At 42.4% G+C, this 13,226-nt stretch overlaps 1 protein-coding gene across 3 annotated transcripts in view; it reads left to right on the top strand.

Annotated features, from left to right (window-relative positions):
• Positions 1-13,226, top strand: part of LOC125884963 (FERM, ARHGEF and pleckstrin domain-containing protein 1-like) — a 78,918-nt gene that overhangs the window by 6,845 nt on the left and 58,847 nt on the right. For all 3 annotated transcript variants that reach the window (XM_049570297.1, XM_049570298.1, XM_049570296.1), the window contains exon 2: positions 2,883-3,110. In XM_049570297.1, the coding sequence (XP_049426254.1) occupies positions 2,937-3,110 (174 nt within the window). In that variant the 5' untranslated portion in view covers positions 2,883-2,936. The remainder of the gene's footprint in view (positions 1-2,882; positions 3,111-13,226) is intronic.

Genomic DNA, 13,226 nt, shown 5'->3' with positions numbered 1-13,226 from the left:
GCAGGAGGAAAGTTAGTTAATATTAGTGGTTAGTTGTTAGCAGTTTGAACTAATGGAGGTTGCACTGAGTTACATTGTGAAGCGTTATTGCGTAAACATCTGAAGCTGTATTCAGTAAAAATGAGTGTTGGGCAAAGGTTAAGTTAAGGCTTTACCCGACTTATAATGGTGCCAGTCGAGTTAGATTAGCTTCTTTTTTTCATATGAAGTTATAGTTTGAAGTTTGAACGGGGTTCAGCTGGATGTTCAGTGCAATGTAGCAAACAAGCTTATGGCGCTAACGACGGATCAGAAATGTGAAACAGCACCAAACAAAAGCTAAAGACTGTGTCGTATTAAGTGTCTGTGAGCTGTAAATGTACCGCTGCCAAGCAGAAGAGAGAAGATGATGTTATCTCTGAGCCTTAAGCAGGATTTATACTTGTGTGGCAGACCGTACGCACGTGGCCTACGCTGTTGTGAGCATTTCTGTCACTCTGCAGTTACACCTCCAAAACACACATTAAACATGGCTTAATAGAGACAGTTTCAAGCACAAGTACACAAACTGGCTTCACTATAACTCACAGCATTCACAGACAAACACTTGTCTTTGTCTGGACACTTTTTCCCCACAAATACAACATGCTAATGTTTTTAGCACAAGCCCATGGCATTTTACGTTCTATAAATTAGCCTAGCAACTAGCAATCTTTTCCTACTCTCATATAAAACCAGGGACAACAGCAACATTTAACAAAGGTAACAGTATATAATTTGGCTCCATTACATCTCACAAGATTCACCGACAAAACAATTATCTTATGCTAAACACGTTTTCCAACCAAATATAACATGCTAACATTATTAGCACAAGCCTATGGCATTTTACATTGTAGAAAGTAACCTAGCGACAAGCAGAGATTTCCTCTGCTCATATGAAGCCAGGATGAATCCTGAAGTATAAATCCCTGAATGATAAATTACACACAAGACTTAAAGTGCTATTTCTGTGGAGGCTTTATTGTCTTCACAATTTATTGTGTCTTATCTTTCACCTTACGGTGAAAAGTTTCTCCTCCTCTGTGCCACTGCATCATATCCACATTCTTTACCAAAGAGTATTGTGAAAGTGAAGAGCACTGTAATCTTGGAAAATTAAATTTTTGGTAAGCATCTTGAATAAATACAGTTGTTTGGAGGAGAAATATGTTTCCCTGGCACAAAAAGGGTAATAAATAACAACAAAAACATTAGTATGGGTCCAGTTGATCTGCCAAATTGATATTTTAAACATTTTTAATGGCCCAGAATTTCAGTGCAACCCAGCCAGAATGTCGTATTGAAGTTGCCTTTTTTCTGAGTGTCGATCATACTAATCACTGATTCATTGTCTTTATTCAATAAAGTGTTTAAGCTCTGCTCTGTATGATGAGCCTGCGCCATCTCCCCAAAATAGATGATGCACAGAGGCGTCACCATCACGTCACTGTACTTCCCGTCTTTGCCTCTCAGAGAAAAGTGACCGGCACTGTGTGGATTTTAAGGATAGTCCCCAAAAGACCGCAAATTACACACCAGCTTTATTCTCCAGATTTGGGCAAAAGAAGGCTGTATTTCTCAGGCACATTTGGACGAGACTCTGGAATCAGATAACCCCATTAACCTCGATGACATACTGTATTTGGACTTGAAATATGGACCTGACATGCTGCTCTGGGAAAGACCTGTGACTACAAACAAAGATCTGACAACCTGTTAATTATCATGATGTCCAACAGGTCCCTCATGACATATTGAATAAATGATTAATTGACAAGAAATGGTGACCAAATATGACTGAACTGAGGACAGCCTTGTCCCATACATGACCCATGCCCTCACATTACCAGTGTGTTTGTACATTGGAGCAGTTCAACCGTGTACACCCTCAGCCGTGCATTGCCCCTTGACTGTCTTCTAAAACATTCCTCAGCTGTGATGTCACCAACCGTCTGAGAGCATATTTATTGTCTGAGGTTGAGGTTTATCAAGTGTGGAATGGAGGTGGGGGCGCTGAAAAGTTTGTGTGTCTGAAAGAAGAGCAGAGGAGGGGGGGCGGGGGGTGGGTGAGCGTCTTTGTGTGTTGTCAGACCGTATCTCATCTGCCCTACTTGTGTGTGAAGCTTTGATTCATGTCTGAACTGGCCTTAAACACAGCTCTGTGTTTGCTTCATAGGAAATCCCACCTGTGTGTGCCACAGCTGGAATAAGTGTGTGTCTAGTGAGGTGTGAGACATGTCTGTCTGCTTCTTTGTGCACTGGCCAAACTCTAACTGAAGCTGTCATTTTGTATGAGGTTGTTCTGGTCATTTCATCATCCAAACTAATAAAAAATCCCTGACTAAATGTCTTGTGGTTTTTACATTGTGCAAGGCCAATTTAACCCAGACTGAATAAACGTGGCAGGATTCTTCGCACATTTCTTGATCTAATTAAGCCCAAAGTTTCCCTCCAAGCAATGTTTTCTACATCAGAATCCCTGACTCCCTTTAAATGTGAGACAAATGTTGTATTTTTCCACATTTGAGAACCAGAATGCAACTTTTAGCCTTCATTTTCTTCTTAAAAGCAAAAGGCATTTGACAATTCTTATACAAAGATTACAGGAATACAAGTATATAAACTTACCAAAACCCCGGATGTGATGCTATTTAGGATGAGGGCCTATTTAGAAGCTTGGATGTGAGAGGAAATGCCTGATCCTTCAGGCTTAAAACAGCCTGCTGTGTATTTTAGAAGCCCAAAATAACCCTAAAATCACAGACTGAACAGTTTGTTGGCTTTCCTGGCTTGACGCATATAAAGAGACGCAAACTGCACCCCGAATTTTGAGTGAAAACGTTGTGTTCTTTCTCCTCCAGACCTGAACAGAGGTGCCTGCAGCTCGAGAGCCCCTCACTGTAGCGTCCGTCACCATGGTCGAACCAGCGGACAGGCCGTCTACAGCCGGACAGAGGCTGGGCGCCCCTGAAAGTTTCGGGGTGTCCACCTTGGAGCCAGGCCTGCGTCCTCCTGTCCAGGCTCCGGGACGACAAGTCTCCATCAGGGTTCAGATGCTCGATGACACACAGGAAGTCTTCCAGATATCGGTGAGTACAGGCATAAGTTTTGTTTTCTGTTTATCTCCGTCCTGCTGGAACCCCATCAATCCATTATTAGTTTTGGTTGCAAGAGGATGGCTCAATATGCTCCATTTACCTTTAGTCTTATCTCCACTTCCTGGAGGTACACAGGAAGTGGGATAGACGCCAGCTTCCTGTCTAAACACACCACACCTACAGACCCGTGATCCTTCCTCATAGACAGAAACGCTGCAGCCTTTGCTCCCCCTCTGTCATTGTCTCTCACTGTATCCCATCCTCCGCTTTCTGTGTGTTGGTTTAAAGGGTAAGTTTGGTATCTTTTAAACTGGATTGTAGTTTCCCATGCTCTTGTGTCTAAGTGACTAATGGGAATAATGATTTTTGAAGTTGGTCCAGTATTTAAAGAGCGCTGCAGCTAGCAGCAGCAAAAACAGGCTCCAATGTAAACACTGGGCATGTTCACAATTTACGCCCTCTGAAAGTTCTTGTCTCTCCACTGACAGGCTCGGATTATTACTCCAGGTGTCTAACAACATTATGGAAAGGATCCTGACAGAGATAGACCTTTTTGTTTAAGGTTAAGATCCTTTTTGGTTAACCAGAAACAGCCCCAAAATCACAGTCCCCAAACTCACCAGACTCCATTTAAAAAAACAGTAATTTTAGCATGTATACAGACAGCCTATTTTCCACATCTAACTGGGTGAAATAAGGATTTATTTCAACTAAATCAGAGTTGGTGATTGTTGGAAGAGTAGAAAGACTAACCAAGGCAGCTTTTGTGAGTTTTATTTTGTTTCTGTCAACCTTGAATCAAGTCTGTTTAATGATGGTAAAATTACTGTTTATTGAAATGGAGTCTGGTGGGTTTGCCGATGGCCATTTTGGGGCTGTTTCTAGTTAAACTAAGGATCTTACTCTTTAAGGAAAAGGTCTATCTCTGTAGGGATCCTTACCACAATGTTGTCCGACACTTAAAATAAGAATCTGAGCCCGTCAGTGGCAAAAGCAAGCACTTTTAGTGAGTGTTAATTGGCGGTTCAAACCTTCCCCAAGTGTTTACATTGCAGCCTTTTTCGTTGCAGCGCTCTCACTTAATACTGGACCAGTTTAAAAAGGTGTCCTCTCCATCAGTCACTAAGACTCAAAGACATGGGAAAATAGGGTCCAAGTTGAAAAATTCAGAACCTTTTCTTTAATGCTGACAGGCTTCCCACCTACACTGCTGAAGCTAAAAATATATGCTCCCATGACATGTTATAGGCTGTCCTCTGTCTGTCATACTCTCATTTACTCAGTCACAAGCAAACACAACTGAATATTCTTTGCAGATATTGGCCAGTATTCACCCTGATCAGTCATCTAAAGTATTTGCATGTGTTTTGAATCCTTCTGTGAGCTTCACTGAGGGTGTGTGCTTCCATGTAAGTGAGTCTGAGGCATGTGTTTGTCTACAGCAGCTCCCTGGCTTCCTAATGCAGGGTCCTCTGAGAGGCTGCACATGCAGCAGCTTTAATGACCTCGGTTCTGCGGTGCTTTGGTATGTCATCTCCGGGTGGGAGTAGTCCTGAATTTCTGAATTAATGCCTGCCGCAAACTGACAGAGAGTTTGGTTCCATGCCCTTCTCGGCAATTTGCACGCCTTTCAGAAAACCCAGCCGCTGTATTATCAGCTTAAAGTTCGGGGAGTTTTTTGTGATGATAATTAAGAAAGATTGCAGCGAGTCACTCTCTCAGCTGGCTTGTAGAACATCCAGAGCTGCCAGTTTGGGGAGCCGTAATTGGCTCTTGTGGAAAATGCCAAGAATGTATGTGGTTGTTAGTGTGTCGGTGCCTCGGGATGTGTCTCTGGACAGTTTGACAGAGGGCTGGGATCTGGTGTCTGTGTGAGAGGGGTGTTATCTGCATGTGTGTGGGTTTTTTTTTTTTTTTTAGCATTTTCCAAAATCCTAAATTGATGTCTTCTCAAATTGATGTAAGAACCCACAAAGCAGCAGCAGGACTCCTCAACGCCTCATGACAACCTCATCCAACTATGTTTTTCTACCCTCAGTCTTTCACACACGTACAAATGAAATGCCTGATGTCTGTGGAACGTATTTAGACGTCACGTCTCAGACCGCAGGAGAGCGTCAGTGAACAACAGCAGCATGACAAAATACTAATACTGCACTCACACACCGTTGTTCTCAGCTGAGATTGTTTGGTTGCTGTTACAAGAACGAAATGTGCACCAGTAGAGGACTAGACCCAGAATAATAATGAAGGGAGTCGTAGAGACGGATAGAAGGATCAGAGGACTGATGGAAAAGAGACCTGAGCAGGAGCTGAGGAATGGTTTGAAAGCGAACCAACCAAATTAATGACTTACGATGTTTTCAGTGCTTATCACAGACTGAGAGAAATAGGGGAGGCTTTGTCTCTTGAGCTTGACTCACGTACTCTGTCTTTTTCCTCTTACAATGCCTGCCAGTGTATTTGTGCAGTAGGTGTAGTCTAACGTGTGAATCAAGAGATAAGCCTGCAGCCCACACTAATGTTGGCACTGGATTGGGCTTTTTGTCACTACAGGCTGGCTCATTAACTGAGCCTGTTATCTTAAAGCCTCAGCCAGGGGGCTGCAGAACAGGAGCCATACATCTTCAAGATCCAAAACACGGGACTTTTTTACACTTTAAAGGGATAGTTCAGACATTTTGAAGTGGGGTTGTATATAATTCATGGTCAGTGTATTACCTACAATAGATGGTGTTCGGCATGCCCCCAGTTTGTAGAAGCAGGCATGACGAGCAGACTAATGTCCTGCTGTGGACGGGGGTCAGCAGCAAAATGGATTTTAGCCACCAAAAAAATCTACATCAGTTAAAGCGTATGCAGTATTTATAATATTTTACAGTAATTTTACCTCACAGAACACAGGAGCTGCTCGTTTACTGCTGCTTCGATCAGTTAGCTTGTTAGTCTTATAGGTTGACTTTAGTGTTTTAAACTGTTAGGGATTTGTGTTTTCCTGTAGCCATTGTCCACAGCAGGACATTGCTTCGCTTCCATGGTGGTACCTCTGTCCACTTCTCCACACTGGGAGCGTACCGACCGCCATCTACTGTAGGTAATACTGATGCTGGAGAAGTACCTCATACAACTCTACTTAAAAAATGCAAACCATCCCTTTAAGCGTCAGTGTTGGCATGCCGTGGTGCTGTTGTAGTGTTGACCTGAGCTTCCCATGGTCGACGTTTCAATTTTAACCCTTTTCACTCCATGTTTAAATGCCCTCTGCAGCAACATGCTTTTCTTTTAAACCCATTGGCCACTTATTTTGGGTTTGGAAAAGCCCAGCATGGCCTTTTTCTGCAAATAAGATCTCACAGTTCAGTCTCCATTGTGCTTTTCTCACATCATAGGTACTGTGATGTATTATATATTTCAGCAGGGCAGATAGGGACGCTCCAATTTTTCTCTTCCAATACCTAAACTCATCTGAACACAAATACTGATACATCATTCAAAACATTTTGGTCCAACATGCGTCTTCAATAAAGTTACATCTCTTAGATCCAGGTAGCTTGACCCTGAGGGCTCAGGCTTTTTCATCCTCAAAACTCTGCGTCCTTACGATAATTCTGTTGTTTATGAAATCAGCTGTATCCTCGGGCTTTCAGTCGGGAATGTGGACGGACTCTATTAGCCAGATTCCCACGAGAGGGAACGTGGAATCCATTAGAACAAAAGGAGATCCTGCAGAATTTTATCGGGACTCTTGAGAGGCAAAGAGCCTGAATACCTTTTAAATCTAATGCAGCTTTTCCCTCTCATGGAATGACGGGAATCATTGGCCAATCAGTGTCTGCGTATATCACACGGTAAGACAGTTGTTTATTGATAAGTCATATTTCTTATTGTCATCGTCATTCTTCTCTCAGCTGACTTAGTACATTGTTTGAGTATACATTACATCAATAAAATATTATGACATGACATTGGCACAGAATGCATTAGTGGGGACACACACACACACACACACACACACACACACAAAGGAGGCTTCATTATTAATGTGGAATGGTAGCAGCGTGGTGGAGTAGTGTGTGAGTGCAGAACGTCGTCACTCACTCCCACCTGGTGAATAATTGAAGGTGGAGAGGATGTGCTGTGTGTGTGTGTGTGTGTGTGTGTGTGTGTGTCTGTCTGTCTGTATTTGCCTGCATGGTGAATAAAGGCGGATGTGTGTTACTCATTTGCTTTCAGTTGGTTTCACCTGCTTGGATGTAATTCAGCATCAGTGAAACCATTCACAGAGCCCGTGTGCGGATGCCTCTCCCACAAGTTCAACCCTAACCTCATTTTCTCTCACTGTGGCCACAGTGTGTGCCCTTTTGACTCAGTCCTTTTTGATATTTGATTTCATTACAGTTTTAATCCGTTACAGCTGCAGTGTTTACTTGTATGTCAGAGAGAGAAACTTTGTTGCATGATTGTTTGCCTTCTCCAGTAAAGCTTCCCTGCCCCAGATTCCCTCAGTTTATCACGAGGTCGCAGCATGCAGTCATGGAGGGGAATTTTCCAAAGGAAACCATTTTGGTTTTTGTGGTGAAGATTATTAAAACTCAGCGAAAAGGAACAAGTGACTGCACTTTACTATAACTCACACCTGTTTCTCAAAATTTATTTTAGGGATATTCCTTTTAGTGAGATTACTACCACCTTAAAAGAGGTTTTTTTTTTATTGTCTTTGTATCCAAAACCTAATGTATCTTGTTCCTCTGTGCAGCAGGGCTCTATTGTTGTCCAAAAACTATTAAAATCACATTAATGAGCCACAACAAGCTCTGGTTGACACGTTCCTTCATTATAACAAACAAAGTCGCTGCTGCAACCACCCTGCTGCTGAAAATCCTCACTGCAGCACCAGACGTGTTTTTAATCCGCAGCAGAAAATAGTCCTTTCAGCTGTTTTGGAAACAATTTTGCACTTTTTAAAGATTTACTCCCTCAGGAATGAATGGGTTTGAGGTTTAGGACCACAGACATTGTGAAGACGTTGGCAAGTACAGACAGATGGACGAACACATTGTTGGTTTTGGTCCTTTTTTTGTTAGTTTACAATAGGAAAAATATAGAATTTCACAAGACGCATCCCTCAACTGGATCTGGACCCAAACCAGAACAACATAAACTTGAGTTTTACAGAGAGAGGAAGGCCGGGGAAGAAGAGCAAAACAACGTGACAGTGAGTTTAAATGATATGTTTTGCTGTGTGTAAAAAGAGCAGGGAAGACAAACAGTCTTGATCCAGTCAAGTCTGGAAACTTTGGAGCCAGCATCCCCATCACAGCCAAGTTTTTAACATCTTTTTAGCCAACATCTGCGTACGTCTCATTCTCTAGTGGACCTCCATTTTTTTTTTAATTTAATTTGATTTGACTTTATTGCCTTGTGTCCCAGGACGTCAGCTGTTTCACATCAATACAAGTAAATGAAAAATACAAAACAACTTTTAACCAAACAACAAAATCATGTGACAAACACTACAAATCACATCACATGTTCCAAAAAGTGGATGCAGTGCAACAGGTTTGCATTAATTAGAGTTTTCTGGGATCTTGTTTTATCTTGGTTTATGTCTGTTTTAATAAAATTTAGAATGGATCTCTAATATTCTCTTAAACAATATGCAGTAGCAGTGGATTTACTTGGCCATGGCTCTGTGCCATACTTTCATACTTTTTTTTTTGCTTTATGAACCTTCTTTCTGTTGCATATCTCATCTAAAAATGGTGTCGAACAATCTGAGAGAATAACCCTCTCCACAATATCTGACAGAGCTTTCACTCTTGCATCCATTTAAGTCTCAAGGATGATATAACACCGAGGCAGTATGGGGCTCTTCCATGTATCAATCAGTGGTGTCTGATTGGTTGATATTTCCTTGTCTAGCCTGCTTACTTGACCTTAATCCCTGCAAGACCATCCAGTATATCCACACACTGAGACTGACCTTCTCAGTGGATGTCAGGAGCTTTAAAATCAGAGAGCAGGAGAGGCAGGACGTGGTTTTAGTGTTTGCATGTGTGTGGGAGGTGTTTCTGTTCAGGTGCAATAAGATCACTGCGGGGTTTTTGTTGCATGATTGGATTGCGGCTTTATAAAGATCTGCATGGTTCTTGACCTTGTGTGCGTGTGTGTGTGTGTGTGTGTGTGTGTGTGTGTGTGTGTGTGTGTGTCAGAAAGAGAGCAGGGAAAAGCTACAGGGCAACGGGGGGGGAGGGTTATGAGGATTAGAACCGCTTTACAGACAACATCATTTGATAGACTAGCAGTCCCCCCAGGCCTGTGATAAATGAGCTACAGGTCCCCTGCTACATTATACAGGAACACACACACACACACACACACACACACACACATGTTCACGCCGTAACTCCGATATGGAGACGCTGACATTTCAAATGGATGGGCCTTTGTCCTGTCGGCTACCTCGGGAATAAATGAATGAGGAATAAGACGGGAGTCAGTCCCACCTTTAAGAAGTGTTTTAGGAGACAAAAGGAGCAATGAAGCTACAGAACGATACAAAGACAGGCTGTCTGAACATAACTTCTATCTTTATTTCTTCCTAAACCACCCTTTAATGTTTGATTCTTTTGATCTGAATGCATATATATAATGTTTTAAAGGTCTTCCACCAGGCTGTGCAAATGCTTTGATTCCACTGACAAAAACTCTAATTTCAAATAGCTGAACACAGGAGCTGCCGGTCTAGCTCTGCCTCAATTAGTCTGTGTTATTGTGTGACTTTGGTGTTTTCAACCTTTTTCATGTCAAGGGCGGGAGACACACAACACTGTCTAGACCAGGGGTCTGCAACCTTTGCCGTTAAAAGAGCCATTTTTGACCAAAAATAATTTGAAAAAATCTGTGTGGAGCCGCAAAACATGTTTGAGCCTTATAATCAAGGTAAATAGCCTATTAAGTCTAAATTAGCGTATACTTATGGTCTAAATAAGCATTTGTTAATATGTTTTACCACAAGGTGGACACTGTGCAGGGCACTATCTATGATTATTTGGTACTTAAATTTTGCAGAGCTGGCAGTGAGAGCAAACAAATCTGTCCATACACTACTACATTCTCTATTTTATTCAATTTACTTTTTTGGATTTGGCATCCATAGCTAACTAGCCACTGCTATCGAGGTTCAGCAACATTTGGATTCATAGAATGAATTTCCATAGAAGTCTTTTCTCGAAGGCTCAAGGAGCCACTGGACAGGGGCTGAAGAGCCACATTTGGCTCCGGAGCCACAGGTTGCCTACCCCTGGTCTAGACGGTATGGAAAAAACAAACATGAAACAAAATGCACATGACATATTGACATATTCATTAAGAATGGGGTAAAGCGGGGCACCCAGTAGCTCACCTGGTAGAGCAGGCGCCTCGGTTGTAAAGGCTGTGTCCTTGCCGCAGCAGATGCAGATTTGATTCCAGCCCATGACCCTTTGCTTTCACACTCTGATGCTGTCCTGTCAAATAACGGCAAAAAGCCTAGAAAATAATCTTAAACAAATGAACTGAAGTATTTTAAATGAAATTATTAGGTCCCATTATTATCCCATCCACTAAAATGACATCTGGTTTGCCGTCCATCGTCTGCCTGATTCCATTCCATAACTCACATTGATCTCTCTTCTGTAGTGAAATAAATGATGAAAATAAACTGTTCCCTAGGTGTGCCGTATCGTCTCGTTCACAATAACACCAGTATAATTTTTAATATCATATGAAAAATTAATATCCTGATCCTTGCGATATTTCTACTTGTTGACATTGACGTCATACTGTTACCCACGGCAACAACAATCATGGCTGAAAGCGAAATGATTACAGACTTCACAGTGGTTCCAGAAAGAGGAGCAGCTTCAGTAGAGTGGAATAAACTGTGGCGTCCTGAATGTTTTCTGAACAGCTCTGGACTTCTCAGACTCTTGTAGCAACTCACGGCTCAGAGGGAACTCATTCAGCGGCTCCTCCGGCAGCGGCACAGCGTCTCTCCCTCTCCTCTCTCGCCGTGCCCACACGGGAGTCGGTGTCGTTTTGTCATAAACCTTTGGTAAAGTACACCTACGTTACGCTTGCGGCTCGAATGTACGATAGCAGCCTGTCACAGGTTACAGCGTGATAATTAGAGGAGAAATGGCAGAGCATAAAGGTCAAGGTGGAAAAAAACCCCCAACTCAGTCATTTAGGATTTTGCTAAAAGAAGGAAATCACCTGTTGATTTATGTAGATATAGAACAGGCTTAGTGACTGATATACAAACAGTCATTTGGGGGATGGAGTATTCCTTTAAGACAGAGCTTGCTGCACATCAGTGTGTTAACTGTGCGTCATCCCTCCTCCACAGCAGAGGTATTACTGCCTCATTGTTGTGCTTGCACAGCTGAGACCTTATTTATTTGGCCCTAACATAAACAGAGGAAATTAGTTTTACAGCAGCCTCCCATTTGTGAATTAGTAAGCACAGAACCAGACAGTTCCAATCTTATCTATACTAACTCCTAAAGTTATTTTAAGCTTTGGGTAGAGCAACAAAACTTTGTCCGGCTAGAGTCTTCAAATTGAATTTGGAGATATTTGTGTGTCCTCTGCTGCCGTGCTTTACCCTGAAGCATGTTCAGACTCAGCTGAGATTGAGTTATTTCCACCACAGAGTTGCTTTTATTCCCTGACATTTACACTGGAGATAGAAGAGAGACACAGACAAGCACAAAGTGATAAGAGATGTGTGTGTTTTGGAGCTTGGAGCCAAACTATGATCGTGTTTCTTTATGACTTCTGGAGTTGGCAGGATTCCTGGCAGTTAAGTTAAAGTGGTTTGGATGTGTGGGTAGAGCCAAGGTGATGTTTAAGGACAGTAAAATGTAGTTATTTCAGGGTGAGGCTCAAACACTTTGTGATCTCTGCACATCATTTACGACCCACCGTCTCAGCATGGCAGAGACTAGTTTTTTCTTTTCCTCGTTCTCCCTCTGTCCATCCATCCCATCTCCAAACCCTCGTCTCTGATCCTCCAAATAATCTCCTTTCTTTCTGCTTTCTTGGAGCGCTTACAGAACCAACAGTAGCTTTGGCAGACCTCATCCATCACCGTCCGCAGAGGCCTGCTCTGTGTGTGTGTGTGTGTGTGTGTGTGTTGAACCCCCCAGTCCCTGCTCACTCAAGCACCGTTACATACTAAACCTATATTGATGCTGTTTATATGGGCTCACAAGGGCCACATTAAAGTGCGTTACATGGACGTGTGAGTTTATAGGCCAGTGTGCATGTGTGCATGCAACGACCTGCCCTGCAGTTCCACCAGCTCTAAAGACTAGTTAATTCCAGTCCTATTAAAATAAATATTTGATGAGATTTACTGATGTAATATCCTCCCCTTCATGAATGTCTCATTGATGGGAATGGGGGATGAACACGACTGAATAATGTATTGTTCTTTTAATCATTTAAATACATGGCTGATGCATCATCCTCTCTTCAGCACTGAGTCACACCACACACCTCCACACAACTGCATTATGAAAATTTCAACATAATGGCCTTTTCAGGGCCCACGGTACCCTTTTAACTTCCCACAGTTGACCTTGTGCTTAATCCCTTCCCCGAACAGCAATTTATAGTTTATCAATTAAGCAGACCTGCTAAGCTTTTATTGTGAAAACACGGCATTCTCCAGAGCCCCTGTTGAGCTCCGGTTATCAACTGGGGGCGTTTATTTACAGCCAACTCCAGAGAAGCTGGTAAGTTCCAGTTTCCTGTTTGGGACTCACTAAAAACAAGGTTTTTCATGTGGGGGCGGTGCCTTATGTCCTGCATCACACAAAGTGTTGTGTGCCTAATGTGTGTTTTCTTGGCACTTTGGCAAAACCATAACCTAAAATGTTTTTTATTAACCTAACTTAACCTGAAGCATGAGATTAAACGCATAGGAGACCTCGTGGTGAACTGTAACTACAAGCAGAGATCACTTTTAATTTTTTTGTTATCACCAACGTCCCAAGATACAGTTTGTTCAGCAGTGTCTTGCAACAACAGATGTCCAACACTTACCAGGCAGACTATCAA

Source organism: Epinephelus fuscoguttatus, linkage group LG24 (assembly GCF_011397635.1).
Source record: "Epinephelus fuscoguttatus linkage group LG24, E.fuscoguttatus.final_Chr_v1".
NCBI classification, from domain to species: Eukaryota; Metazoa; Chordata; class Actinopteri; order Perciformes; family Serranidae; genus Epinephelus; species Epinephelus fuscoguttatus.
Note: the sequence above shows the minus strand (reverse complement) of the source record. Positions and strands in the feature narration are given on the sequence as shown.